Raw genomic sequence first — 27981 nt, 5'->3', positions numbered from 1 at the left:
GAACTCAATTCTGCAAACTCCTGTATATGTTACCTGATTGTCAGTGCTTGCCTGAGGGTAGTTGTATTTGTTTTAGGCATTTGCAGAACAGAGGTCTTTGTCATTTTCCCCTTAAATGAGGAGGAGGTGTTTATTTTTCCATAGATCAGCAGAGGGAGGAAGAAGTCCCTTTCCTCTGTTGTCCTTAGAGGTCAGAGTAGATCACCTGTCTAAGAGGGATTTAGCATATGCTCAGAGGGGGATTTTACTTGTTTCATACTACTCCATTAAAAAAAAGGGGGGGGGGGGAAATCAAATGTTGCACTAACCCGTTGAACAAACTTTGCTATTAGCATGTTTTTGCACTGTTCATGGGAGGGTTTCAGGAAACCCTGGCAATTTCTGCAGATTAATTCTTGGGGACAGTGATGCCTGGGGAATGGATGCAAGTGCTCCCAGGGGGTTTAGTGGGTTTGTGTGAAGTCCTACTTGTGCAAACATCACTTGTGTGATGGCTGTGCTTCTGCATACTAATAACATTGTGAGAGCAGGCCTGGGGGGAGCTGTGTACGCAGGAGCCAGTGGCTATCGGTTGCTGCCCACCTTCATTGTTTCTTGATGGGATAGGCCTTACGGTAAGGGCTACCTCTCTCCAGAGATGAATAGGCTGGAGGTGCTACTGGTGCACACCCCATCTGGCCAGTATCAAGTCCAGACATGTTAGTGCTAACACAGAGCAAGTTTGCTGTGTCTTCTGCACGGAAATATGCCTTTCTGTTGCTGTGCTTTGCATTTGGAAGAGTGATTCAAATGAGTAATCCAGATATCATAGGTATCTGGTCAACATCAGATACAGAGCCACGTGTGTTGAATGCACTGTGGCCCCGCTGAAGGGGTCAGTGCCATACTGCCATACTCTTCTGCTTGGTTTCTCCTCTTTTGCTAGCTAGACAACAGGAAACTAGCTTTCCCGCTCTTTAGCATACCACTCCTTTTATTGCTTTTATGTATGTATACATCTATTCATGTAGGAATGTATAAAATACAGAAAATGTTTCAATAATTTGTATGCTGAATCTAAGAATGCTTACATTTCTCATGTTTGACTTTTTGGCCTTTTGGAATGCCTTCCTTCTGCTTCTGGAGAACTCTTTAGTATGTGAATCTGAAGAGGAATATGAAACTGCATTGGTGGTGTCAGAGGCATTTGATTCAGACAATGCTGTTAGAGAGAAATGAGAACTTTCTCTGAATATATGTGGATAGCATCAAACACTGAATTAGTGGTTTGGAGAAAAACAGGCCGAGCAAGAGACCAAGGAAGAGTGAGCAGGAATCTAGAGGAAGTGTGGACTGAGGGAGATGTAGACAGCAACTGCACATAGGCAGCAGTCCTCTTTGCCATTGCTGCATGAAACAGTGGTTGGAAAAACATAAAACCATTGCTAACAAAGAGGAAGAGATCTTGCTTTAGAAATAGAAGTGAGAAAGATTCCTCCCACAACAGGCACACAGGCACAAAGAGTCTTCATCTTCCCACTCACACCGCTGCTTCAAGAGCATGCAGCCCTGTTTGCTTGCTGGCAATGGCTTGAGTGAGTTTGGGGACTAGAAGCTGCTAGGAGGAGAGTGCATCTACTGAACCCCTGCTGATGGCAGCACACTGGGATGGGTGTATGTGCTGAAGCTGCAGTCCTTTCCATCCTAGCTTGAGCCTCATGCTTTCCCTGAGTTAAAGGAAAAATGCCTGTAAAGAGATTGTAACAAATTGACAGTGTGTATTTATTGTATGTGTAGCTTAGACATACTCATCCAAGGTAGCTGTAACATAAGCAGCCAAAGCCTGCTCGAGCTCGGGCTGGATTTGGCCCATTGTCTCCCCTTCACACCCACAGTAAAAATATAAACTGCAGCTTCCTAGGGCTAGGTGGGAGGGAGGAGGTGGGAAAGCCAGTAGCGTGTGGTGTTGCATTGACAGCTGACATGCATTCCTTGAAAACCTGTGCTTCTCCTCGCTTTTGGAAATAGCAGTGTGACGAATCGTTGGGAGACAGACAGGATACATAATGTTAGGAGAGGGGCATTATGATGAGTGTAGGATCTCTGTTGGAGGGATGGGGAACACTGCTCATTTCTGATTGAGGGATAGGGAAACAGCAGTGCTACCCTGAAGATTGAGCTGGAATCTTTAAAAACTTAAATTTTTTCAAAAGCTACCTTCAAAGGGAATATTTTAACTCACAATGAGGTTTACTTTCAACTATTCTGTAAATAACTTAGCCCTGTCCATCTGGAGCAGAAACAGCAGAGCAGACTGAAGGGATTCTACTATCAGCTAGATTTGGCAAAAAGACTATACAAAAGACGTTTATTATCTTTTCTACTTGAATAACAATATTTGCATTGCACTTTTGGCCATAAGGGAAGTTATGGATGTTTCCGAATGATGTGCAAGGGCTTTCTTCGTTGCCACTAAAAAGCGGCTAGCTTCGAGTTAGAGCCCAGCCACTGTTTAACTCTGCGCAGTAGCAATCTGGAGCAGTTTAAGGCAAATAATACAAAATCCAGTGGAGACTGCAGGGACACTTAAACCTGCAGAAGGTATTTATTAAACTGAAGTTTAGCTAAAGCCAGCAACATCTGTTGTGTTGCGTAAGTGCAACTGAGTTTTCATAATTCTGAAATGTCCGGGACTTTCTTTGGATGCTTCCTCTTGCTAGCACTGTATGTTTACAAAAGTATTACTGCTGCATGGGACACATATCAGACCAAGAGTGACTTCATTTCAGCTGGAACAGCTTTCAAAACCAAGCTAAATTAAATAAGGGGGAAAGAATTCTTATTTCAGATAACTGTATCCCTATGGAGATTATTTTACGTCATTTTAAATTTGCAGCATAATTCACAATGTTCTTGGTGAAAGCCTATCTTTAAAAGAAAGATCACTTGCTTCTATAAATTGCCATATCCTCTTGATATGTCCTAGGACAGCCACGAGGTTTTGCCATCACACAATGACCAACATTGCCAGAAGATACCTCACAAGAAACCTGTGATAACTGAACAAGTGTGGGGAAGGGTGACCATGCCAGTACGTGATTTGGAAAACTATGTTTTGCCTCTATAGCATTGCCTGTGATTTTACTTTCTGTATTTTTTTACTTCTGTGAAGTCTTTTGTAGAAGACGGTAGTTGTTCGTTGGCTTGAGCATCTAAATCATCAAATCAATGTCCCTGCTAGAGATCATTTAGTATTTTAAAGGTGGACTTTCAGGTGTCCATCAATACTCTAAACTCTTTTCAGTGAAATCAATGGCTCCTGTTGATTTTGATGGAGAGTGTTTAGGCTATTGATAAGTGCTACTGAAAACCCACCCTACCCACTAAATATATTTGGGTTCAGCAAAAAAAAACCCTCAGTGCTAAACTGTTGTGCAGAACTACGGTGCGCTATTACCAGCTCCTTTTTGTTCAGCAGGGCATCATGTCCTAGAGAAAGAAGAAATGAACCTGCTTTCTTTGTTTGTAAAGCACTTTGGGATCACTCACTCTATAATGTGAACACCAGTGTCATTATGGGCTGTGATTGCTACTTACCTGGGTTTCGGTTCCAAAACCTGAAACTTCCTCACTTTCCGCTTCCCCCGCGTTGCGACAGAGCGCTCAATGGCTGTATCCGAGCAGCTGCTGTGTTTCCCTGTCTGCCTGCAGCAGTATCCACACAGCTGCACTGTGGGACAGCCAAGGTGGCAAGAGCAGTGCCCAGCTTTGTTAAAATGTAACAGAATTGGAAAGGAGGGGGCGGAGCGGGAAAATCCATGACCTGGAATAGATCTTACAGCACATTGTCAACTGGTGTTACAGGGAACTGAGTGACCTTGGTGCCTAATTAGAGAAGCATTTTCTATGCATCTGTCACAGTAAGAATCACCCGCTGACTTGGAAAAAGCTGTTAATTATGAGGTGATGCTGAAGGCTTCTGGGAAAAGAAGTATTGTTAACAGTGGCAAACTGCTTATGTTCATGTCTCATAGAAACTTTAGTGGGCTTATGTGTGTGTTCAGAGTGCTGTCTGTGTACTGCATGACTCAGAGGTCAGGTGTGGCTAAGAACAAGCCTGTGATATGTACAGCATGACACACTTTTTGTCTTGCAGGCAGTTTTCTTGTCAATGGTAGGAAGTATTTCTGTTCTTGCTCTTAAGTGTGTGTTTTTCCAATGGTGATCACAGTGTGTGTTTTATGGTTCCATCTTTGAATGTTTACAGGTTTAACAAACAAACTGGGGAGGGACAACTCAGGGTGCATGAATTTCATTCGTGGTGTCAGGATTTTAGAGTTGACACAATTTAATATTTCTTTTCTCTATATTCCAGAAAAAGGCATGGCATACGATTAAAACCATGGTTAACTTACCAGTCATCAGCCCCTTCAAGAAACGCTACTCATGGGTGCAGCTGGCTGGGCATACAGGTGAGATGAATATCTTTAGGGTCTTGCCCCTCTTATGGGGATGACAGCGGCAAGGAAAACACTTACTTTAGTGGGTTTTTTTAAGCTACTTTGTGCTGGGATCTGGGCAGGTGATCAGTACTTCCTTCAGGTAAAAAGGAACCATGTGAGACCACATGAATCTGTGAGCTAGAGCATCTTTCTTTTGTCTATGATGGGAGATAGAAAGGGGAAGATGAGCAAGGAAGCAGTGGGCAGACTTTGGGGAGAAGGGTCAGGCTCCGGGATGCTCTTCTGGTATGTGTAAAATACATGTTAGAGGAAAACAAGGGAGACTGGGGAGTGAAGTTGAAGGCCTGGTCCATCTGCTCTTGCTGCTGCTTGTGGTCTCATATCTCTCTCGAGTGAGTAGCCAATATGTTAGTTCCTTTACATGCCTCAGCCCTGGTGAGTACTGCATTTCTAGTACCAATTCCAAACCCCACATCTTAACATAAACCCTCAGGTGAAAAACAAACATGATGAAATAGAAACTTGATGACCAGGTTTGCATTGTGAGTCTGTCATTGCTCACTACATGAGCACAAGGAGCAGCTCAGTCAGCTGAGTCTAGTTTAGTGTCTGTAGAAGTTGGTAAATATGCTTCTGATTTAGGCTTTGTTTTATTGGTAAGGCAAAAAAAAAAAACAAATAGAAGTCATCAAGTTTGATTCACGCTTCATCTCCTAAGCCGCCTGTGTTCCTAATCTGCTAGTGCAGAGTTTATTAGTACATGTGGGCAGGCACCTACGCTGCAAAGTGCTTAAGTGCAATACCCGAACCACCTCTCTATGTTCTAGTGCACTAATATGGTGCAGTGCAAAGCTGTGCAGACTTACTTATTCAGTCCTAGAAATGAGGCAGCTGCATTTGTGCAGTGAGGGTTATGGCATCAGAGTGTCGAGATGATCAGTTTTACTGCTTGCAGTTTCTGTCGCAGTGTATATGGGATTGGCTTGATCTGTGTGAAGTGGAACATTAGTCATGTAATCATAACCTTTTGAAGGGTTTGTGTAAGGTTGGAGGAGGAGGGAGGAGGGATGAGAGGTTACCAGAAGTGCATTAGAAGCAGGGAGAATGCCCCAGTTCCCTTTAGGTAGTTTTCTGTACTTGCATTTAGTCCATCATTTTTGCAGCTAGTCTCCTCTAATATGACAAGTTCTTTCTAATCTATAACCTGAGCCATCACCACTCCAGCCTTTGTGCTGAGGCAGTGCTGGTTCTAGGATTTGTCAGAGAAGAACCAGTTGCTAATGGTGGAATATGAAGGATCCTACTGTGATAAAAGTTGAGTTTCAGCCCCAGGTTTAATCAGGCTCCTATTTTGGGGCCTATTTTATGCTGTGTAGATTAAAGACTACCTCTGAGTGAAACATGTACTTTCCTCTGATGTTATTGGCATGCTGCAGGACAGGAGAGTGACTTCTGCGTCTGGAATCTAATTACTGCTGATCTTGGCCTACGTGCACTGTATCGCTTGTACTGGATGAGATTCAAACCCAGGGTTGTGAAACAGTTGTGCTACGGTCTGTACCTGCAGATTAGCAGGGCTCCAGAGGAGCTGCAGTACCTGGAGGTATAGGCATGTGCGGTCACAGAGTGTGCGTGTAGAAGGGGCAGCGCTTGGCTTCTGGCCTGTTGGTAGCTGCTTAATGATCACTGATAGACCACATTGCTTTGGTATGCACACACTCAGCAGACATACCCTATGTGAGGATTTAGGGCATAGCCAGCACTGGCAGTGTTATGCAGCTTTAAAATAGCCTGTTAGAGTATTAACAAAGTCTGGCCTGTGGCTTCTTCCTGTGCATGTTAGTAAGTGTACTACTGTTTAATATCCTAATGAAGAGTTTCACAGAATGGTCAAGGTTGGAACGGACCTCTGGAGATCATCTAGTCCAACCATCCTGCTCAGGCAGGGTCACCTAAAGTGCATTGCACAGGATTGTTTCCAGGTGGGTTTTGAATACCTCTAGAGAAGGAGGCTCCACAACCTCCTTGCACAACCTGTTCTGGTGCTCTGTGACCCTCACAGTAAAGAAGTTTTTCCTTATACTCATATGGACCTTCCTGTGTTTCAGTCTGTGCCCGTTGCCTCTTGTCCTGTTGCTGCGCACCACTGAGAAGAGTCCGAACCTACCCTCTTGACACCCTCCCTTAAGTTATTTGTATACACTGATAAGATTCCCTCTCAATTTTCTCTTCTCCAGGTTAAACAGGTCCAGCTCTAGCAGCCTTTCCCCTGTTTAGCCTGAAAAAAGAAAAGAAAACAAAAACAAAAAACAAAACGAAACAAAAAAACAAACAAAAAAAAAAAAAAAAAAAAAATACCCCATGGCCTGGAGCAGCTGCACTCCTTAAAGCTATGAATTCAGATATGGGAATGTATCCAAATAGATTTTCACTGCCAATGGCTGTGTTTGTCCTGGATGTTTTAATTTTTTGAGAGGCATGTTACCTTTTCTCTTGGGGGGGGGGTGTCTTTATTTGGTATCATGGGGGTGAGGTGGATGATGCTAGGGTGCTGAGGAGAGGTGTTTTTATCTTCTGCAGATCAGCCTTGTCAGCATGTGTTTGATTTTCTTTTTAGGGAGTTTCAAAGCAGCTGATAATGGGAAGATTCTCAAGCGCTTCTCAGAGAATGAGAAGGAGTGCTTTGAGCGACTGATGAAAGATCCACTACGCTCCTGTGTTCCTTGCTTCCACGGTGTGGTGGAGAGAGATGGTGAAAGCTACATTCAGCTGGATGACTTGCTTACTGATTTTGAAGGGCCGTGTGTGATGGACTGCAAGATGGGGATCAGGTGAGAGACATGAAGGAGAATGTGCTTTCTAGTCTGAATGCAGTTGGAGGAATGGAGCATGTTGTCATGGTCTGGCTGGAGGAGTTCAACAACATTTTTGGGGCCTTGGGGTTCAGTGTACACAGCCTGTTATTGGCTTGGCAATTGCCTTGACAACCTGAGGAGAACACATTCTGTTGTTGCCTGATTGTGCACAGATTCTGGAGATTGAATGATCTGTAGCCTCAAGAACTACCCACATCAAGATACTTTCAGGGGTGATTTGAGGCAAGGTTTCCCTGCAATGGCCTGATCTTACATGGGGGGGGGGATACATGATTCACTCACTGCCAGTTCTCTTAATCTTTGCTTCTACAGTGATTCAAAAAAAACCAACAAAGAGTAAAATTGCCTTCTCTAAGTATGAATGACTAAATAGCAGCGTGAAAGCCTGTTTCCAAAGCTTGAATGACTCTTCAATGGTAGTGGTCTTTCCTGCAGAAAAAAAAATTGACAATCTGCCCAGGACTGGCCTATGTTCTTCCCCACTTTGACATCTCCCTGATGCTATTGCACTGTTCTGCAGAATCTTGTTTTCTATTCCTTTTCTCTTGTCCACGATTAAGAGGAAAATTTATAAAAGGTTAACTAAGCATAACTAATAAATAGATAAGGAATCTGTTGATAGCCTGGAGTAACAGTTCAGAGAGGTATGAACTGTCCTATTCATCTTTTGGTGCTAACTCAGATACTTGGAGTTACTGGGCTGAATGAGGTATTCAGCTTAGAGGAGTCTAGGCAAGCCTTTTAAAATAGATGCAGAACCTTAAGTGTCTGCCTGTCTGCTAACTCAAGGTAGAAATGTGTGACACAGACATGCCTAGAAGAAAGATGAACAATTTGCAGCAGTGAGTATTTTATTCAAAGTAGTTGTTGTTTTGGTAATGGATGACAGTATCTCCTAAATGCTAGCCCTGTTTATGTCACTGTGATGAAGAAAGTGCACTCCAGGCACCTGACAAAGTGCAAGCTTTGTAGAGAGACAACCTCCCTTGGACCCTGGGAGTCCAGCAGAGTGTAGAGAACACGCATGGTACCTTTCTGATAGTTACCAAATTAATGATTAGAGTGACAACAGCAAAATGTGAAAGCTTGTCACCCTTCACCTTTCCTTTCTTAGTTACATCTTTTGGTTTGGAGCTGCAGTTCCTCAGATAATATGCTTTATTACTCTTACGTTTTTACTATACAAGGAGTGATCTTGTCTGCATGATACATAAAAGTATAGCCTAAATTGTTTCCCGAGGCCTGAAAAATTAAGCATGACTGAAGTTGTTTTTTCTTGAGGAGAAAGAGTACTGTAAGGTTTCAGCAGGCACATCTGCTTTTGATTTCACTGTAAGTGATCTCTTTTAATTCTCTTCTGAAAATACTTTTCTGTGTCATGGAGTAATGAGATTCAGCTTTCTTCAACCCTCTAAGCAGGATATGACAATAATACATAACAGTAAGTCAAGGTACAGTTAGAGCAAGAAATGAATGACAAGACTCCTAACTCCTGTTACTGTTTTACTAAATAACCCTATGCAGCCATTAATGTGTGTTCTTCACTTTTCCCAATATACAAAGCTGGGATAATGGGATAATGGTAATGCTTATTTTTGTGATCAACCTCCCCTGAGACCAGTAACTATAAGTTACAAAATAAATGTTTTGGGAGTTCTTTCAGTTTTGTTGGGATGTGATGTTTTTTCAGGACATACCTGGAGGAAGAGTTGACTAAGGCCCGTGAGAAACCAAAGCTGCGTAAGGACATGTACAAGAAAATGATTGAAGTGGATCCTCTTGCTCCTACAGCAGAAGAGAATGCGCAGCATGCTGTCACCAAGCCCCGATACATGCAGTGGAGGGAAACCATCAGCTCCAGTGCCAACTTGGGCTTCAGGATTGAAGGGATTAAGGTAAATAGTTCCAGTTCTGCCTGTTCTTGGTAACTGAACATTGCCTGATTTGTTGATGAATCAACAAGCTAATGTGCATCGCTAGCCAAGTTTTCCAAAGGATTATGTAAAACATTGCTAATTGAAATGACAGAGTTCAGTGTGTTGTGGCTTTACAGCACCCACTATAGTTACAGCAGAGTAGTGTCAAGTAAGCTGGTCATACCAGATGCACATCAGCCATACTTCCATCAACCAAAGAGACATTGCAGAAAGGACCCAAGCAGGAACACAGTGTAGGTACAATGAAAATGAAACTGATAGAAGGAGGAATTCAGAACTGATGGAGTAATCAACTCTCTTCATGCAACTGCTTTTTTTTAAAAAAAAATCCAGGAGCTATTCTGGGAACTCACATATTTATTCCAAGTGAATCACAGTAAAGCAGTTCTATTTCAGCTATGTTTATTTGCAAAGCAGGGTAAAAGCATTAGCTAGATATTCTTGGGATTGAGGAAACCCCTTTTCCTTTTAAGTACGTGACAATATCCAGTATAGATGGAGCTGGAATAAAGCCAGAACAACCAAAGATAAAATTTCTGCATCAACAAAGTTCATCTGCTGATCTTGAGGGAAGAATGTCTGCCCTTATTTCTTTCTAGGATGTTACCTTAGTGGTGTGGGGTTTTTTGTTTGTGTGTTTTTGTTTTTTTTTTTTTTTTTTTTTTTTTTTTTTTTTTTTTTAAAAAAATCTTAGCCATAAATTCTTTGATTTGTCGTGCTCTGTGGCAATATCAGATACCTACTCCAGAAACCAATTTGGACTTGCTCTCAGAATATCAGCCACCTGACTCAGTTACTTGAATGTTAACACTTGATGTGGTCTAGAAGCCTGCTTTCCGTTTGTATAGGCCTGTCAGTGCTAGCCTTAAACTGGTTCACTCAGGTTTTGATAGCAGTGTTCCTGTAGCAGTGCAGAGCATGACAGGGGCTGTCCAAACCCACCTAAACCCTGGGTGAGCACTTGTTAGTGGAAGCTATGAAGAAGTTAGCATGGCTTACCCTGTGTGACTTCCAGGATGTTCAGCAGAGCACAATTGCACCCTTCATCTGTTTAACTTACATATTTTAAGGTGCCATAAATGATACTCTGCATTAACTCTGCTTTTGTTCCATAGTTAAAACACATGGGAAAATTAAAGGGATAAAAGAGTGAAGCTGACAAGCAGAGGCTCCTTAGCCACCCCTTTTTTCTCTGCTTTCCCATGGCGTCTACTCCTTTCCTCATTCCTAGATTCTCCTGCTGTGATGCAGGATCTAGGAGTTCCAGCTCATGCTGTGTTGGCCCCCTGTACACTGTGCTACCCACTCCTGGCTGTTAGACACAAGCATCCTCATGCAGGAAACGTTTAGGTGATAAATCATCTGGCTCCAGTCTAGCCAAGACTCTTCCTATTTTACCCCTTAGCCATCTAATGATGTTACCAAGGTACCTATTTTAGTTCCTATACCACTTAAGCCTTAAGATGCTGTCTGTAATGACATTAGAAACCCAGATATTCTCAAGACTTTCTACATATGTTCTTGGAAAGGGCTTTGGTCAATGTAGATTTACAGAAGAATGATTGAGCCAAGGGAGCACCAGTAGTACCTCCTAAATTTCTCTTTCTGATTTGGCTGGTTGTAGAGGCAGGGAGGAGCAGTATGACACTCCAACTGCTTGTTTCCCCCAGCTGGGACGAACAGGACATAAATACTTAACCTTTCAGTCACCACAGGAAATACTTTGGAGTACTCCAGAAACATTACTTTTTCCTTTCCCTCTATGTTATGGGCATGTAGTTGTCAATTTCTTCATTTTGTATATGGAGAAATGAGGACAGAAGTCAGTTTTTAGACAACACAGTCAGTCAGTACTCCCCATATTGTTTTACTGTAGTGGAACTGGACATCCAGTTCCACATATTCGCAGAGGAGCAAAGCCCTGCTGTAGAGATCTTCATTTTGAGAGAAGAGCCTGAGAGGATCAGTGGTGCCAGCTAGTGGTTGATGGGAAGCAGAGGGGTTGAACAGAGATTAAGCTGAGCATGTGTTGGGTCTGGTCATTCAGTAGTATTGCTACCCTGTGGCTGCAGGTGTGAGAAGCAAAGAAGGTGAAATCGTAGAAGCACTTCTGTGAGGTGGTTCCCTGTAAATGAAATCTGATTCATGATATGCATTCCTCCTTCATCAGTGCGGAACCTTTTCTCTTTTGGTTGATCCATCTCTTTTCCTTGAATCGCTTCCATATCTTTGAAATTGGACCAGGTTCATTTACTGAATATGTCATTCCTGCTCTTATCAGAAAGGAGGTGGGTGGAGCCACTGAGTTTTCTTATGGCTTGCACTTGACAGTTGATCTCTTGTGCCTGTTGGCTTCAGAAGGCAGGTTTCCTCTCTAGAAGAGACCGAGTGCTAAGTTTCACAAACGTCATCTCTCCAGCAGTAAACTACTAACAGTCTTGCAGAGAAGAGGCAAACAGAGCAGAGAGACTCAGGAGTCCTGTCAAGTCATTCAGCCATTGAATCTTTGTGCAGTTTGTGAAGTTGCTTCTCGCTTTGTTACTGTTCCTTTAGCTGTAGGTCAGGGATAGCCATTTTCCCAGGAAAACGGCAAATTTGGTTCGTAAATACTTGTAAATCCATTTAGGTCGTGGCCTTAACCCAGAGCTCTTTAAGAGAAGTCTGCAGAAGAAGCTGAGCAGCTAAGTGTGTAAGAGGCAGGTAGCACTATTTTATGAGGCAGCCAAACCTGATTTCCTGCTGCTGGAGTCACTGACTCGTCTAGTGAGAAGTGCCACAGGTGAGCCACTAGCTGGACAGGGAACTCCGCTGTGTGGGGATGGATGTGGAGGTGCTGACACAGCTGTGGCTTCAAGGAACAGGCTGGCAAGCTCCTGCTGGTCACAAGTACACCCAGATTTGTTGCAAGGAGCTGCTGTAGAACGAGGGATGGTGCAACTCAAAAAATGAATGAGTGTTTACAACAAGTGAAGAAGGGCATCAATTATGTGTTCTGCCAGCTACTGCCAGGGAACAAAAATCATAAAAATATTTCTGAACAGCAAGGAAACAAGCAACCAATACATCCAGATAAAAGAAAGAAGAAAAGAGAAAACAGCAATTATTCCAGACTTTGCTCTGAGATTTAAGACATGAGAGAAATTATTTTTATAGTAACCTTCCTCTCAATAGTATTTTGCTGTTCCCTAGAGAAAAGATCTGAGGCATAAAACTGAATTCCAAATTTCTACATACTGTAAGGTATTACCATACATCGGTTCAGATGGCTCGTAACCTCCACTGCCTTCCTGCTGAACTCCTCTTGCATAACTTATGCATCTCGTCATGCTGACAAGCCACACTTGTATCTGGCCCACAGCCTTGGAATAAAATTCTGTTTATTCTGCAGCTGAAAAGTCTGGTAGGTGGGAGGCTGTTCTGCATGGTTTTGCTATTCAGTCAGTTCACTCTCCTGTGGAAATTCTAGAAATTTAGCATTATCTTCTTGTTTCGTGTACCTGCCAGGGGCCAAGTTCTCCTCGGGAGTAAATAGTGTTGCACCTGCTGCAAGCAGGGCTGAACTTACCAGTTCTGGTGCAGTGTCTTAAACATGTAGGAAGGAATGTATTTTTGTGACTAGTCGATTTACTGCTATAATGGAAATGAAGAGTTTCAGTGGGCTGATATGATGGAGAAAAATATGGTTTGATGCTCTTGCGGTGTTTTGGTAGATACAGGCTACTCTCGGCAATAATTGCTTTATTTTACATGCATGTCCTCAAAGTGTGTTTTTGTGCCACTTGAATGAAGCAGGACAAAGCACATACAGGCTGCTACCAGTACACAAAGACTCTGCTGTCTTTCGATAGCAGGATGCTTCTGTATTGAGTTGTGCTTTTAGTACAAAAATACTCTGAATTTCTCCAAGACCAGTTGGATGCATGCCCATACTGTTCTTTGCCAAAATTTCATGTGTGAGGATCTTGTTTCTTGTTATTGCTAGCATTGGTATCAGATACCATTGAAGATCCTTAGTTCTTGTTTGCAAGTAGCCTTCTCCTCTATGACTTCTAGGTCATGTTAAGGTGCAAAAGTGTATTGGGAACTGAGAGTCTTACCTGCAATTCTTTGGTTTCCCCATTTGAAGAAAAAATAAAAAGACTAGTGAAAACAGGATTTGAGAATGTCCCCTTACAGTCCCACCTGGGGGGATGCCTGCAGCAACCAAAAGATGTCACTTTGTTATCCCTATTCAGCTTTGCACTGCTACTACTGAGATGTGAGGAAAATCCTTTTGGTGGCTGGTAATATACTGAGATATTTTAAAAACTACAGTCAGCAGAAAATGAAGTGCTGTTTAAAGCTATTCAATCAGTCTTTGTATTTCTTCTCTGTCACCTCTTGCCTGGTTTATCTTTTCTATTCCTATTCAGCTACTCACTTTCAGCTCATTAGAGCTGAGCTGCTGATGGTTCAAGAGGATTCACTGATGAGAGGAATGATATGTGTAATAGAAACCCTCTCTATCTTTGTGTGTTTTTGTGCAGAAGGCAGATGGAACATGTAACACAAACTTCAAAACCACGAAGACACAGGAGCAAGTTCTCCAGGTTTTTGTGGAATTCATTGAGGGTAACACAACTATTCTGGTGAGTCTGAACTATTTAAGTACACTGAATATTGGCTCATTCAGCTTGCTATGGGGCCATGCTTCCTCTGGAAGAACAGCATTCTGTGGAACTACCGAGGAAGAAAATGGATTGAACATTCTGGCCCTCTCAGCAGGTGGAATTAGAGACTTAGTGGACTGTGAGCAGTAGTGGGCTAAGACCAGGTGCTGCAACTTTTGCTGTAGTCAGAATAGCATGAATTCACCTCACTTTCTTGTGCTAGCAGAAAGTAACACAGTGTAACTTGGGGTCTGCTATCAGCCCTCCACCATAAGTGTATGATGCATCAGAAGGATGCTGATGTGTTAGAGACAGTTATGTTGGCAGGAAGACTTGTGGCTCGTGAGTTCAGTCTAGAGAGGATGAAATCTACACAGGTGCCAGGAAGCAAGATTGGTGGTTGGCTGTGCTCCCCTGTGCGAGGGAGGAGCAATTCCCGTAACCAACTTCAAGGTCACTGAAGGCACAGCAGGCATGTGGCATAACATGGCTCTTGTCCTTGGAACTTCAAAGGACGCTGTAATGGTTTGCAACCATGTAGAAGCCATTATGAAGGAAGACTAACTCTTCCAGAGCAGCATGCTTGGTAATGCAGGGCAGCACTGAAAATGATTACTAGAGCTTTACGCATTAGGCTTTGATTTTTCCCATAACATAGTTGGAGCTCCTTGTCTATAATTTCATTCTCTTTTCCCTTTGGAGAACTGAAAGACTTTTCATTGGTTTAAACTTTCTTTTTCTTCATTTGAAAAGAAAGGGTGCTGAGGATCTGTAGCCAGATGCTACCTCACTGCACCCAAAGCCAAAGACAGATGAGGGTGTTCCTGTGGCACACAAGCAGTAGAGGCACTCTGTACTGTTCTTTTGCAAAGGTGGTCTGTTGAATTGTATTTATTTTCTGATTAGCTTTCAAATGATGAGCCTGTTGTTTTGAAGGACATCTGGCCTAAAATTAACATGATCTCTTCATTATAATGATTTTTGTAAGAAGAGTATTCATTCATTTTCCACTTAAAGGTTTGGTGGGCTTTTATTCCTCTTTTTTTTCAGAAAAAATACCTCAGGCGTCTGCAGGAAATTCATGTCATTCTTGAGTCGTCAGACTTCTTCAAGCGACATGAGGTGAGCAGTGAGCGAGTAAAGCGCTGTGTGGGGTGCATTATTGCTTCATTTGATTATTCAGATGCGCTTCAGAATAGCCTGCTGTATTAGTAGAGAGGAGTTTATATAATAGAGGAAAATCAGCATATGTTAACAACACAGCTACCGCAAAGCCTTCATCACAATAATACCAAAGGCTAATCCAGCAGTAATTGGTGAGGAGTAACAGATCTTCCCATGCCTATAGCTTTGGGCCAATGCAGGGAATGGTTTATTAATACCAATTTCCTCTGGTTCTTCTAATCTTAGTCTGTTCCAGTGGGAATCTCTGCAGAGGGAGTAGTGATATGGAAGCTTGCATTTGGTACAGTAGCATTCAGTTGTAGTTTGACAATCAAGGCTTTATTGGAGTTGTACTGGATTTACATGGAAAAATTGTATGATTCTGCTCTATATATTCTCCTAGTAGGTTTTGCTGTAGAGGAGGCAGTGTTAGCTTTTTAAGTTCTGCTTACTGCAGCTCAAGATTTTGAGATCAGATATTTTATTTTATCTCGTTAGTGTTAATTCCGCCTTGTCACTAGTGGCAGTTTTGTTTGTCATAGATTATGGTCTGTCTTTGAAGGTAGTCATGATCTTTTGCTGAATTGCTGAAATTGAGACCTGCTGCCAAGTGACCTGGAGAGCTGTTTCTCTTTCCTCTGTCTGCTGGTTCCCTTTTCCCACCTACATGCCCATTTATAAGTTATGGATTGGTTTTGTTACGCAAATGGCACATGTGGATTGTCAGCAATGCAGCCCAAAAATTTATTTGGTCACAAGTGAGGAAGTCACCTGAGGAGGTGATTGTAGCAGGAAGAGTGAGTAGTGGGGGAGACTTGAAGATGGTTTTTGACCATATCATCCCCATCTGTCTTCCAGGTTGTTGGAAGTTCACTACTTTTTGTACATGATGACAGTGGGAATGCCAATGTGTGGCTGATTGATTTTGGGAAGACCACCCTTCTGCCTGATGGGCAGACACTGGATCACAGAATTCCCTGGCAGGAAGGCAACAGGGAAGATGGGTACTTGTTGGGACTGGACAATTTGATTGGCATCTTGGAAAGCATCACTGAAAGATGAGATGAGCGTGGCACAAAACTCACAGGGCTGCTTTGTAACTTTCCGCTCTACTGGGATCACTCAGTTAGAAGGAAACCTCTTCAATTCCCTCCAAGCTCCTGGGGGGGGCCATTACACTGCAGAGGGAGCTGCATCTAGAGCCCAGCTGTTAGTGATCAAAATGACTGCATCAGCCCTCTATGAACCTGCATAACTCCAGATTGGTCTGTATTGCACCAGCCTTACTTTGGACTGGTCTTCAGAGAATCAGGATCTCCACACTCAGGAATCACACCAGCATGAGTCAAGAAGTCTGTATGGTGAACCCACAATGATTCTGATTTCAGGCAAACAGATGCAACTCTAGGTTACCTCTTAGTGAACCAGAGCAAGTGCTTGGGGATTCAGGGTAGCAGGTAACTGAATTTTTCAGGGAACTACAGTTTTGAAACCAGCAAGAGTGTGTGTTCCCCAAATTCTAGGTCTCCTTGCTCCCATGTATACTATGGGTTGGGCCAACAACAGCTGCTGCACTGTGCTACAATGTGCACAAAGTGGGAATTGGTGATAATTGCAAGAACCCTGGACCAAAGGGAGACCCCAGTTTATAGCAGAGATTGCATTAGTGGCTGGATGTAGTAACTGCTGTTGACCGTTTCTCCTCTTCCCTACACTAGCCTCAGTTCATTTCTGTCAGAACAGCTTTTGCTTTTTATGTATGTAGCCTCTCAGGAGATTACAGATACTCTAGTGAGAGAACAGCACCCTGTTGTCTCCAAAAACATCTGACTTTTCAGACTGGGTGGGCTGTTGAAAATGTGGCTGGCATAGCAAGGCTGGTCTCTTGCAGCAGAACTGCAGTTCTGAAAAATCAGCCGACACTTTTTGGGCACACAGTGTGGGGTGCAAAGGATTTTTTTCAGGATTTGATTATTTTTAAAGCTAAAAGCCCTACACACACACACACACACACACACACACACACACACACTAGTAACCCTACTACCAGTGTGATTTATTTTAGACCATTGTTTTGAGTCTCTCCTGACTCACATGAAAGAGATGACTTGGCCTTGTTCATCATACTCCCAAATATGAGGCTGCCACTTGAATATATAGACCAGCATGGAGATCATGAGGGAAATGCTTTTGCATTTACATTACACTAATAGTGAGATCCATTCCTAGGCATCTTTCCTCTGAGATACCTGCTGTTATCTCAAGGGAAGTTTGGGGGAATGAATGTCAATATATCACATTCTCTAATCCCTTTCTGGAGTCACAGGACCACCTGTGGTTGATTTGTTTTTGCTGTAGCCTGGGCATAGCCACAGAAAGCTCAGTTTGAGTTAAAATCAAGAAAGACTAAAGGGATACATTTTGTTGTGATGCATCTCTGTTTGCCTCTGTTCACTTGATCAGTTCTTTAAATGCTAGCAGTATAAATACTATCAGCATATAAATGCTATCAATATTCATCCGTTCATTCAGAATTCAACAAGGTAGAGTGGGGATTCTGTAGGAAGCACTGAGAGAAGTGAAAATGCTTTAGCCTAAAACAGAAATTGTTTGAAACTGGTAATTATTTTTGCAGCTCACTGCAAATTCAGAGTTGTTCTGTGGCCTCACAGAGTCCCTCTCAGTATTATTTTCATGCTAAGTTAATGAATTTTCTTTCCACTTAAGTGTTTCAGAGGGTTTACACTAAGAGAAAGTAGAGCTGTAGAACAGCTACACAGTTTGAAAAAGATAGATAGGATTTCAAGAAACTTCGTTTTTTGGGGAGTTTTTGTTTGTTTTTTAAAGTGAAAGTGATCCTTCAATAACAAGCACGCACATTATTCCAGATGTCTCAAAACTTTTGAATTTTTATAAGCTGACAAATTAATCTCTGGTGAATTTCATAGAATTAGACGTTTTCCTCCTTTCTTGCAGCCATCAGGTAAGCCATCTGTTAGCAGTGCTTAAAAGAGACTAGAAAGTAAATAGGTGTCACAGGAGCGGACTTTAATAAGAATACCTTTTCTATAAAAGTGCGATTCCAAGCAGTCCTACCACAACTAAAAAATATAATTAAACCTAGAGAAATTAAAAATGAAACTGTTAAGGTGATACAGTTCATTAGTGGTTTTTCATGTCTACTTTTAATTAACCTCTGGCGTTGTTTTTTTTTTTTTTTTTTTTTCCTGTTATCACACATGTGAACCTCTTGTGCCAGCGCAACTTATTTTCTAAAGGGAGAATGGGGGTTTGAAGCTAAAAACTGATGCTTAAATATCAGAGGGCAATTTGACACAAACTTCTAGAATGACTGTTCAGTTCTAGTGGAGAACTAGAAATCAGTAGCTTTAAAAGAACTACTGCTGCTGGTACCTGGAAGGATGGTTTGCAGTACAAAGTCTTGGGGAAAAACATGGGAAATGATCCATTTTTGTGCAGTAGTTGCAAAGGCTAGGAAAAAAAGACGACCTCTATTGGAAACTCAATTTAGATCAGAAATAGCCCAAACATGTTTGTTTTGAAGTGGCCCTTTGGCTTTTCATGGGGTTAGAAGGGAAGAAGCCACAGTCTAACATTCTGCTGCTGTTACAGAAAAAAAAGAATAGGAGGGAGCTTTTAATTAGCAAACTACAGGTACAGGACTCCAAATGAGGACTGGAGATAAAGGGGCTGGAGGCTCTGAGCTCGTGAGCAAATTACCACAGGGTAAGTAAGTTAGATGTTTTGACTTGCATCAGGTGTCCAGGGCAGGCACTCTGGGACACTCCCTTGCTTGTGTGAGGAAGCAGCATAACCTTCTTTCACTGTGGGGTACATTACCTTGAACAAGCTTCCATCTGCTGAAGCATCAGTGATGCCTTTGCCTAGACATTTACCGTGCAAGAGCTGATGCGTGATGACCAAGATGCTTGGTCACATACGAGTCCAAAACACAGCTCTTTAAAGCCTCAGCTGAGATACTTCCTCTCGCTGGAGACACTGAAAGTACCTGTGTTTCCGTGGCATGGTGATGTGTGCTGGCCCAGAGGCTCTTTGGTGCTGTACAGCTAACCTTGACCTGGAGTGCCAGGATCATCACTAGTTAGGTGCAGCAGTGCTCAGTGCTGTAGCTGCTTCATTCTTGTGTGAATTTAGCAGTAGGACGTATCTCCCCAACTTTGTCAATGACTTGCTTTTTTGGCCTTTACAGCTATCTCCTAGGCCTCAGTTTTGTTCCTGTTTCACAGATGGGCATAGTACCTGCTTACCTCGCAGGAATGGGGTGAGGCTGTACTTTGTTATTGCTTGCAAGATGCTGTGAGATTCTTTGGAGGATGGTGCAATATAGAAAGAAATACACAAACAATACATTGTCTACATTAAAAATCATGGGTGTTGTGGTCCCACAAGGATATAAATCTGGATGAAATTTAACAACAGTGGTACAAATCAAATCACTGTTCATTTTACACAGACGAAGAATTCACTTAACATCATCTGATCCTATTCTAGAGAAAGATTTCAAAGGGAGTTGGACCAAACCCCTAACTATCTCAGTAGGCTCTTGCTTATCTTTTTTTGTATTGCTGTTATTATTATTTGTTGTTATTAAGGTACTGAGATCAAATGGCCTGTATCATCCACAGTGCATCCGTTCTGAACACTACAATGCAATGCTGACCATGGTCACTTTTGATATTGACTGTATTGGTTGAGTGTTTGTTACGCCGGAGTGTGTATGCTACTAAATAAATGAGACTGGAGGAAAAAAAAGATAAACTGTGATTTGGTCATGGGAAAGTTATTTCTTTTCCTCAAGATTTTTATTTCTTTCAGTGTCTCTTGTGCTTTTAGTCTTCAGCATCTAGTATTTCCAAAAGCAAAACTGGCTCAAAGAAGTCTAAAACCAAAACTCATTAGGTGGGTTTGCTTGAGAACCTGATTCACACAACATTTGACAGCTTCCATAGAGGTAAGTTCTGTCTCAAAAAAAATCTCAGTTCTTAGTCTTAGAGTAAATCAACAAAAAAAATAGCACATCGAAAGGTCCTTGCTGTACTCAGAGCAGCTAACATCCACAGGGCAGCCTCACCTGAGTGCAAAGATTGTTTAACAGAGATGCACACAAATAGCCACCATTGGTGTCTCTTTATTTTGTGTTGCAAATATAGAAGTATACATTTGTCCAACTTTAAATTGCATAGAAGCAGGCATCTCATCTACATATGTACAGCAGTCAACCAAAACGGTAAGTTGGCAAGAAGTGCTGCCGTGTTCAGAGGTAACGACAAATCAAAACAAGTCACTGAAATGAAGAAGTCAGGTGACAGTAGTGGATAGTGGTGTCTCCCCTAAGGTCGCTGCATCAGTCTGGAAAGGGCAGGCAGCCTGGAGGAGGGAGAGCAAGGCCGGGTCTAAAGAAGAAACTTTGTCTAGCCCCAGCTCCGCTGCTCAGGGACGTGAGGAGCTGTGGGCCCCGGCTGACACAGCTGTGTTGATGCAATTAGGTTGGGGAAAACCATACTCCTACCAACAGAATTGTCTTTTTCCTTCAGGGTGAGGAGGAAGCAGGTGTTGGAGGTGGAGTAAGTTGTACTTGCTGAAGCTCGTAATTAGTTATGCCTGCAAAGCTGTCTTAGTGCAGATCTGCATCCTGGCAAATTAGTGGAGAACTTACTTTGAGGAAAGAGTTGATGAGAAGGGGACACCTTAAATCTGTGCACAGTTAAAAATTATGTTTAAAGGGAAAATGAAGAGGCAAAACATCTTAAAATAAATGAGGACAGAGGAAAAAAAAGATAACAAAGAAATCAGAACCAGAATATCAGCAAGAGTGATGAGAAAGCAGAGAAAAAGAAATTGAAGTTCGCATTATTGTTTGAGCTTGTGTTATAAAATTCCCCTCCTTACAATGTAGGTATGAGGCTCTATAAGCAACATAAAACTATTAATGCTAAGACCAGAAAAAACATATAAATACACACATAGCTACTTAAAAATAAGTTGAGGTTACACTATGTTAAAACAAAAAGACTCATTTGTAAGAGTAAACTATAATATTCCTATAGGTGGCTGATTTTTCTGGGTGTGTGTGGGGGGGGGAGGTAGTGTTGGAAGACTTCTCACATGGATTACAGGATTGAATTAATCACAAACCTCCAGTTTATGTTATTCCTCTAGGGGAGGAGGAAAAAAAAATTTTTTTTTTTGTTTTCAATTGCCAAAGTAAGTGTTATAGTTCTTAAAATGTGGGTTCACTTTTTAATGAGTAAGAGAAAAGTGTCACCTTAAAAAACAGTTTCAAGCAGAATGTATTTTGAAATGCTAGAACTTGGGCACTGTATGAAATCTGTGATTGTGCAAACAGTGTGTTTTTTTTTTTTTTTTTTTTTTTTTTTTAAGCATCTTCTCAGAACTGTAGGATTTGAATATTGTGGTATATGTCAGTTTGCTCTTGTTGTTTGGTGTTTTGGAAAGCACATACCTTTTCCGCATCACAACAGGAGCAAAGATTAGTATTAGTTCCTCCAAGATATCCATTAAAAATTCATTATTGTGACGGATGTTAAGAAGCAGCTAAGAGATCAGATACACAAATAAAATTTTTTTCAGGTCAGAGATACATGATAACTGTGCAGACAGAAGATGATAGGTGAGCTATCTTTATTTCCATCTGAGGGAGTTGAGAGATAAGGTTGCTAATTCGTATAAAATTCCTAATGCTTTCTTTTAGTGCCTATGGAATATGTGCACATCCATGTTCTGTCTTGCTACAAGACACCACCTCTGGCTCAGTAAGTCCTTGAGCTACACGCTGTTGTAGACCAAAGAATATTTACAGGAAATAATCACCATATGCTCACTCTATTCTTATCTTCGCCTTTCAAAAGTAGAGATAAGATACTGGGCTGTATAGAGTTATAATAAGCCTGGCTCAGTGCAGCTTTTCCTATGTTCTTCCTATAAATAGATACTTTGACTCAACTACTCAGTCAAAAACATGTATGTTAGCCAAAGCGCAGGACTGAAGAACTTCGGTTTTATTCTGAAAACGAGAGCTGATCTGCAGACAAGCCTGCGTATGGCATCGGTGAGTTAAAGGAACTGTGGTACCAGCTTTGCTCTTCACTCACTTCCCACTGTGTTACCTAGTTTTAGCACTATTTGCCATTCTAAATTTTTGCATTAAGCCAAGGCAAGTGCTATGTATGGGGAAAACAAGGCTGGCTCAAGCTAGGTACCATAGGGACGGCAGGGCTCCTACCTGCCTCTCACTGGAATTTTAAGTGTATTATGTGGAAAAAAAAAAAGGAGCTGCCTTGTGCTTACTAGCTTATAAGAAGTCTGCAGACGGAAGGAAAGGTGGCGCACGTCTGAACGACCCCTGACTTCCAAACAAGGCAGTATTTCCCTCCTCACCATCAACCCCCCCCCCCCACAAGCTGATGGCTAAGGTGAATGGAAAGCGGAGTTGTAACTGGCCTGTAAAAGCACAGGCACGTCCCCCACTGCTCTGCTCGGAACGGAGTCTGTTAAAAATGGGTGGGAAGGTGCTTCAGCGAGACCGCCGCTGCAACTGCACTAAACCCCTGCACTCTGTTAGGATCCTGCTCGCCTGTCACAAATGCAGGGAAGCAGGGGCTGAGCTGCTGGTGCCTAGGAGCAACAGCTGGAGAGCTGCTAGCTCACCTTTGGGCAAAAAAGCTGCTAGGGCATGAACTATGGGACTAACATAACCTGAAAGGAAAGGATGTTGAAGAGGAGCTGGTGTTACTCCATTTAGCTGAAAATTTTATTCTTGACTGGCAGGATTCAGAGCCGGCCAACCAGAGACACGATCAAAACCTGCGTGTTAGCCTCTGCAAGCGCCAAGCCTGATGAGCTGCCACCTGCTAATCACCTGGAAAAAAATGCACTGCCAGAACTCAGTGGCAAGACCTTGCTCAGTGTGCTTCATCTAATCAGGCTGCACCAGCTCCTGGCGTACACGAGGATAAGCAATGAGCAAACCACAGAGGCAAACGGAAGGTGAAATGGGAAGGAGGGCGAGAGGCAAGGGAAACCACCTGCCTTGGTTAGTGAGCCCCTTGGTCCCCAAACCATGCCTGGGATTTGCCTAGGCACAGACAGACACCTCTGTTCTGCCCAGCGGTCATTGCACAGCATGGAGGTGTGATTTTTTTTTTTTTAACCCTACCATAAAGGTCATTCCTGGGAGCCATCTTCACCAGACAGGTTCAGAAAAGAGTTTATACACCTACTCATTCTAAAGCCAAAGGTCTAAGAATAGCAGAAGCTAGAAACAAAGTCAGACAGACAAACCAAAAAACCTGAGTTGAAGACACATTTCGCTGGCAAACGATGGAATCAGACTCTTCACACGGCTTTCCTGTACCACACATCAGTAGCATCCACTCCTGAATGATGCAGAGGACATGAAGGGTGTATTCAAAGCAAACCTTCTGACAACCCACGTCTTCAGACTGTACACGCAGCTAATCACTACGCATGAAGCTTGTGCCACAGCACATCTCCTCAGCGAGGAACCAGGCAGAGTCCAAGACAGACATCTCCGCATACAGCCGGATCATACGTGAAGGCAGCAGGTAATTTCGAAAACTTTTCTAGCCTTGTAATTTGCACTCAGGGTTTTAAGCAGTGGCATCTCTGACTTGTTACACTGCTCTACATTTTCTGTCATTTCCTGTTCTCTTCAACCATCAATGCTCCTCTGCTTTGGTAGGTTAGCAGTGCAACATTCAGGCGTGGGACATGGACAAAGTGCTTCTGAGCTAGTTTAGGCTTACACCCAATGATTTACCTTTTCAGTCTCCTTGTTTTGCAGGATATTACCAGTTTAGAGCCTAAACAACAGGACAAAGTCTTAGAAATAATCTCTCTTCAAAACAAACACCACCTACCTTAACCAGCAGGACTGTATGCTTGGAAGTGAAAAAAACAAACAAACAAAAAAACCCCAGCCTGCTCAGGTGTGTGAGGCCAACTAATAGTTTAGCTTCCCCAGAGGGCTGAGCTGTTCTGCTTTGCTGTGTAAGGGGTGCTGTTAGACAGTGGTCGTATTAAACGGCTTCTCCTTCACTCTGCCCCTCATTGGCCTTACCCTGTTAAATGCATCTGCAAAGAGTATGAGTAAAAACCAACAAGAACTCCAGAGTACCACATGCTACACAGTTACCCTAAAAATTTCAGCTTAATGCTTAACAACATAGCACAGGAAGTTACTGCTGAATACCAGAGTACTTACTTAACAAAAATGAAGTTCATTCCAACTAATGTCCATTAAAAGAAGAGGAAAGTCTATTTCTCACCATACCATGCAGCTTGCTATTAGGCAGAAAACTTCTTGCCCCTTTCACGCCAGGAGCTGGGAGGAAAGTAATACCCTGAGGCAAGCAGCACATTTTTTTTCACTATTCAGAGGGACACCATCACCTCCACCAACTGTTTTTTCAATACTCTTATTTGTTTTCTTCTTCATTGCTTACTTCCAAAACACACACTCAGAGCTTGGATTATTTTCATCTTCCCTACTGCTTCCAGTTTGAACAGCAGCTTCATTTTCATCTTCTTCACAGAGGCTGCTAAGAAAACAGGTGCAAATGTGGCTGCTATTTATTTATTTCCCTGTCAGTGCACGAGTATCATTCATAAGTCAGCAGGACTGCACAAAGCTCTAGGGAATACAGCAGCCTTGGAAAGTTGGTCACTGCTGACACAGCCTGCATTTTTGGTTTCTTAGGTCAGAAAGAAGAACAGCCTGTGTTGGTTATTATTTCCATCCAAATGTTGTGGTTGGATGGTAGGTCCGTTTCTCTTTCACCTGAGCAGAGGACTCCTTTCATTAGGTATCATATTCTGAATCAGCACAGCAATGCCATTGCTCTCTACAATTCAGCAGAGGCACTGGTTCAGTGGAACACGTCTGATGGACAGAGACAGAAATGTAACTGTCTTCGAAGATCTGGAAATCCAGCAGGTAGGAGGAGGAAGCAAAACATTGCTAACGTAGTAACACCACTCATCTGAAGGAATTGGAGTGGAGGATGTAAGTGAAAAAGAAAGCAGTTCAAGTTTGCCCTTCCAGACACACACGTTCCCTGGAAGAATCTTTTATACTGGTGTAACACTCAAGTCATCTGACAAAGACAACCCAGAGTCCCTCTCTCTTGATGTTTGCTCTGGTTCAGAAAAAGGCTTCTCATCTCTACGCAGACTGGAGCTCCTTAGTACAGCTGCTCTGGCCCCTGCCAAAGCTGATGACTGGTGGTCAGTGCTGTAGCACATATCATCATATGCATAATTTACATTGCCGCAGGGAAAACTCTGGAGTTTCACCAGTTCAATACCACCAATATCCAGGTGAGGGCAGTTGCTTCGACTTGGAGATGCTGGAGATGCCCGAGAACCAGGAGAAGAACTACAATTCCCATCAAAGCCTGAATCTTCTCGCTCAGGAGTTGCTTTGAGCTTGGAGCTGGGGCGACAGATGTTGTCTAGCACCCATGATCCATAGGTTGGGTTCCAAAGATTTTTGGTTTTGTTCTTCAGTCTGTGAGTTGGTGGATTGCTGAGCTCCAGCTTCTGTTTTGAGCTCTGCTGAAACCAGGACCCGTTGCTGAAATCGCTGAGGCAGGGCAGGCTGGGCCCTCGAGCAGTCCAGTTGCCCAGGTTCTCCACTAGCAGTTCTTGTGGACATTGTCCAAGTTTATGCCCAGTGGGCCGGGCGTCAAGTGTTTTAGGAGTTGTCTGAGGTGTGAGAGAAGGGCTCACCAACAGGGGCACAATCCCACTGGAAATGCTTGGGCGCATGACTGTGCTCCCTTCATCCTCTGGTGCTGGGCCACACTCAATGGGCAGCTCAGTGTTGATCACATCAGGGTCCTGAAAAACAGAGGATTATGCAAGAGCCTGTTGCACCCTGAGCACCTCCAGGGTGCCTGTCACAGATGCATTGCCAGAGAAACACCTATGAGAGTAACATGCTTTTGACAGGGCTTATGATCAAGTTTGGGCAATATTCCTGCCCAAATGCAAGTTCATACAAGCTGCCACATGCCATCTACAGAATGCATTCTGTTAGAGCTTGCAGAAGTGGAAGGGCTTCCTTTGAACAGAGGCTATGTTTTATTGAAATCAACGGCTAAGCAGGGGTCACCACTATGTAATTTCTCTCTCTCAGGCAAGTTGGATCCAGCTGTAAAATGCTACTAGGTGGTGAACTCACTGTGCAATATCTCGTTCCCTCCCACCTCCACATCAGTTCAGCCATGGCTTTCAAAAAACATACCAGAATATGGGCCTTGAAAGGGACAAGAAATTCTTAAAACCTTTTCACCACAAAATTATGGGAATTTTGTTACTGAACAAGGAAGGATCTGCTTGAACAGGAACAGTACAATCCCACGTTGGTTGGGCTGAAGATAGGAGAGCTACGATGGACACATGGGAACACAAATGAAAAGACCAGTTGAGCCAAGACTGCATTTGGGAGAGTAGTTAGATCAATCTGTCCAGAATCTTAATCTTCTTGGTTTGGGCACTAATGCTAGTACCTTTGAACAGTTGGGATTCCATGGATTATCATCCACTGGGATCCCAAAGACCAATACCTGTGTGCAGTATTTGATTCTTTCTAGGATGGTGGAGAAGTTTGGTCGATACTCTGGGCTGTGTTGCCAGCACTGTGTCATGATCCGGTACCTTGAAACAAAACAAAACAAACAAACAAACAATCAGTTAAGAAAGGTAATTATGAAAAATTGTTTCAGTATGAAAATATTATGGCTTTAAAAGATCAGCACTCAGCACCAGGCCCCAAAGAGGAGAGCAAAAGTGGACATGTCATTCTGCATCTTCAGATTGTGAGTCATAAGGGGATCACAATTTAAAGCAGATCTTATGCTGCTTAAAATCTGTGTTCAAATGGCAGTGGCTCAACAGAGGTTCCGTAACAGCTGGGAAATAGTTGGGGCCATCACTAATCCCTGACTGCACTGATGACACAGTCTTTCAACTGGAGCTGTGATGTACATGCACAAACTCTAATTTATCTGGAAACTCCTATCAGCAGGGAAACACTGGTGACTCCTGGCACAAAAGGGCTTTAGAACACCCATAACTGGGTTATCTATTGTTAATTTTATGTATATTTATTGATGCAGACAGTTGCTGGGTTACCAGGTCTAAAACCTGAAACCCTCAGTTTACATACAGAGCTAGTAGGAAGTCAGTATAACATTTCTTTGTTTTCCTATTTACATTCAGGAAAGATCATCATTGGAGGTAAGCTAGTTAAGTCTCCCACTCTTGCTTCTCTGGGCAGAAACAACCAAAAAGGGTACTAATTTGTGGTATTTACATCTTAAGCTTGTGTTTTCAGGAAACTGTAAGTTAATTGGGTAATTTCTGCTGGCTAAATAGGGGTGGCGGGGAATCTAGTTACCTTTGACTAATCTTTTTGATATTCCCTACCCCTTGGCTTGTGGGGGTGATGAAATACTTACACAGGCCCTGGGCAGTTCTTTGGTGGATCCATTCTTCCTCCACTGGTGACAAATTCCAGCACTTCCTGGTTGGTTTTGCAAGGGTAGGGCATGTAGCCTAGAGAGAAAATCTCCCAAAGCAGCACACCGAAGGACCTGTGTCAGAAACCAGCCAACAATGCCAATTTGGTATCTATCGTTTGTGCTCGTCACATCTGGCACAAAGCTGTTTAAGTAACACCACAACAACAGCCCTAGCCAGCTGGCTAGTGAAGCTCTAGGCCAACCCCAGCAATAGGCAATTAGTTTGATTATGAATCAACTGATAAAAAAAAAAAAAAAAAAAAAGAAAAGAAAAAAAGAAAGGAAATCAATCAAAACCCTTGCTC

General features: G+C 42.7%; 2 protein-coding genes across 12 annotated transcripts in view; one reads left to right on the top strand and one right to left on the bottom strand.

Moving 5' to 3' along the window:
- ITPKA (inositol-trisphosphate 3-kinase A) overlaps positions 1–27981 on the top strand; it is a 62174-nt gene that overhangs the window by 18043 nt on the left and 16150 nt on the right. For 8 of the 11 annotated variants that reach the window (XR_009958577.1, XR_009958578.1, XR_009958576.1 and 5 more), the window contains exons 2-11: positions 4355–4451; positions 7060–7273; positions 9009–9213; positions 13782–13883; positions 14955–15026; positions 15927–16525; positions 19926–20061; positions 22060–22179; positions 22899–23163; positions 23294–23695. Coding sequence is in view for 1 of the 11 variants with exons in the window: in XM_062577375.1 (XP_062433359.1) it covers positions 4355–4451; positions 7060–7273; positions 9009–9213; positions 13782–13883; positions 14955–15026; positions 15927–16130 (894 nt within the window). In the remaining 10 variants the exon portion in view is untranslated. The other 3 variants (XR_009958573.1, XR_009958574.1, XM_062577375.1) reach the window with 3 other exon arrangements.
- The window catches only part of LTK (leukocyte receptor tyrosine kinase), a 98811-nt gene continuing 91052 nt past the window's right edge, over positions 20223–27981 (bottom strand). Inside the window, exons 28-31 of the mRNA XM_062576268.1 lie at positions 27614–27748; positions 26720–26810; positions 24355–25991; positions 20223–20477 (exon numbers count right to left, since the gene is read on the bottom strand). Coding sequence (XP_062432252.1) covers positions 25221–25991; positions 26720–26810; positions 27614–27748 — 997 coding nt within the window. The 3' untranslated portion in view covers positions 20223–20477; positions 24355–25220. The remainder of the gene's footprint in view (positions 20478–24354; positions 25992–26719; positions 26811–27613; positions 27749–27981) is intronic.

This window comes from Rhea pennata, chromosome 5 (genome assembly GCF_028389875.1).
Source record: "Rhea pennata isolate bPtePen1 chromosome 5, bPtePen1.pri, whole genome shotgun sequence".
Classification (NCBI taxonomy): domain Eukaryota; kingdom Metazoa; phylum Chordata; class Aves; order Rheiformes; family Rheidae; genus Rhea; species Rhea pennata.
This window is presented reverse-complemented; position numbering and strand designations above follow the sequence as displayed.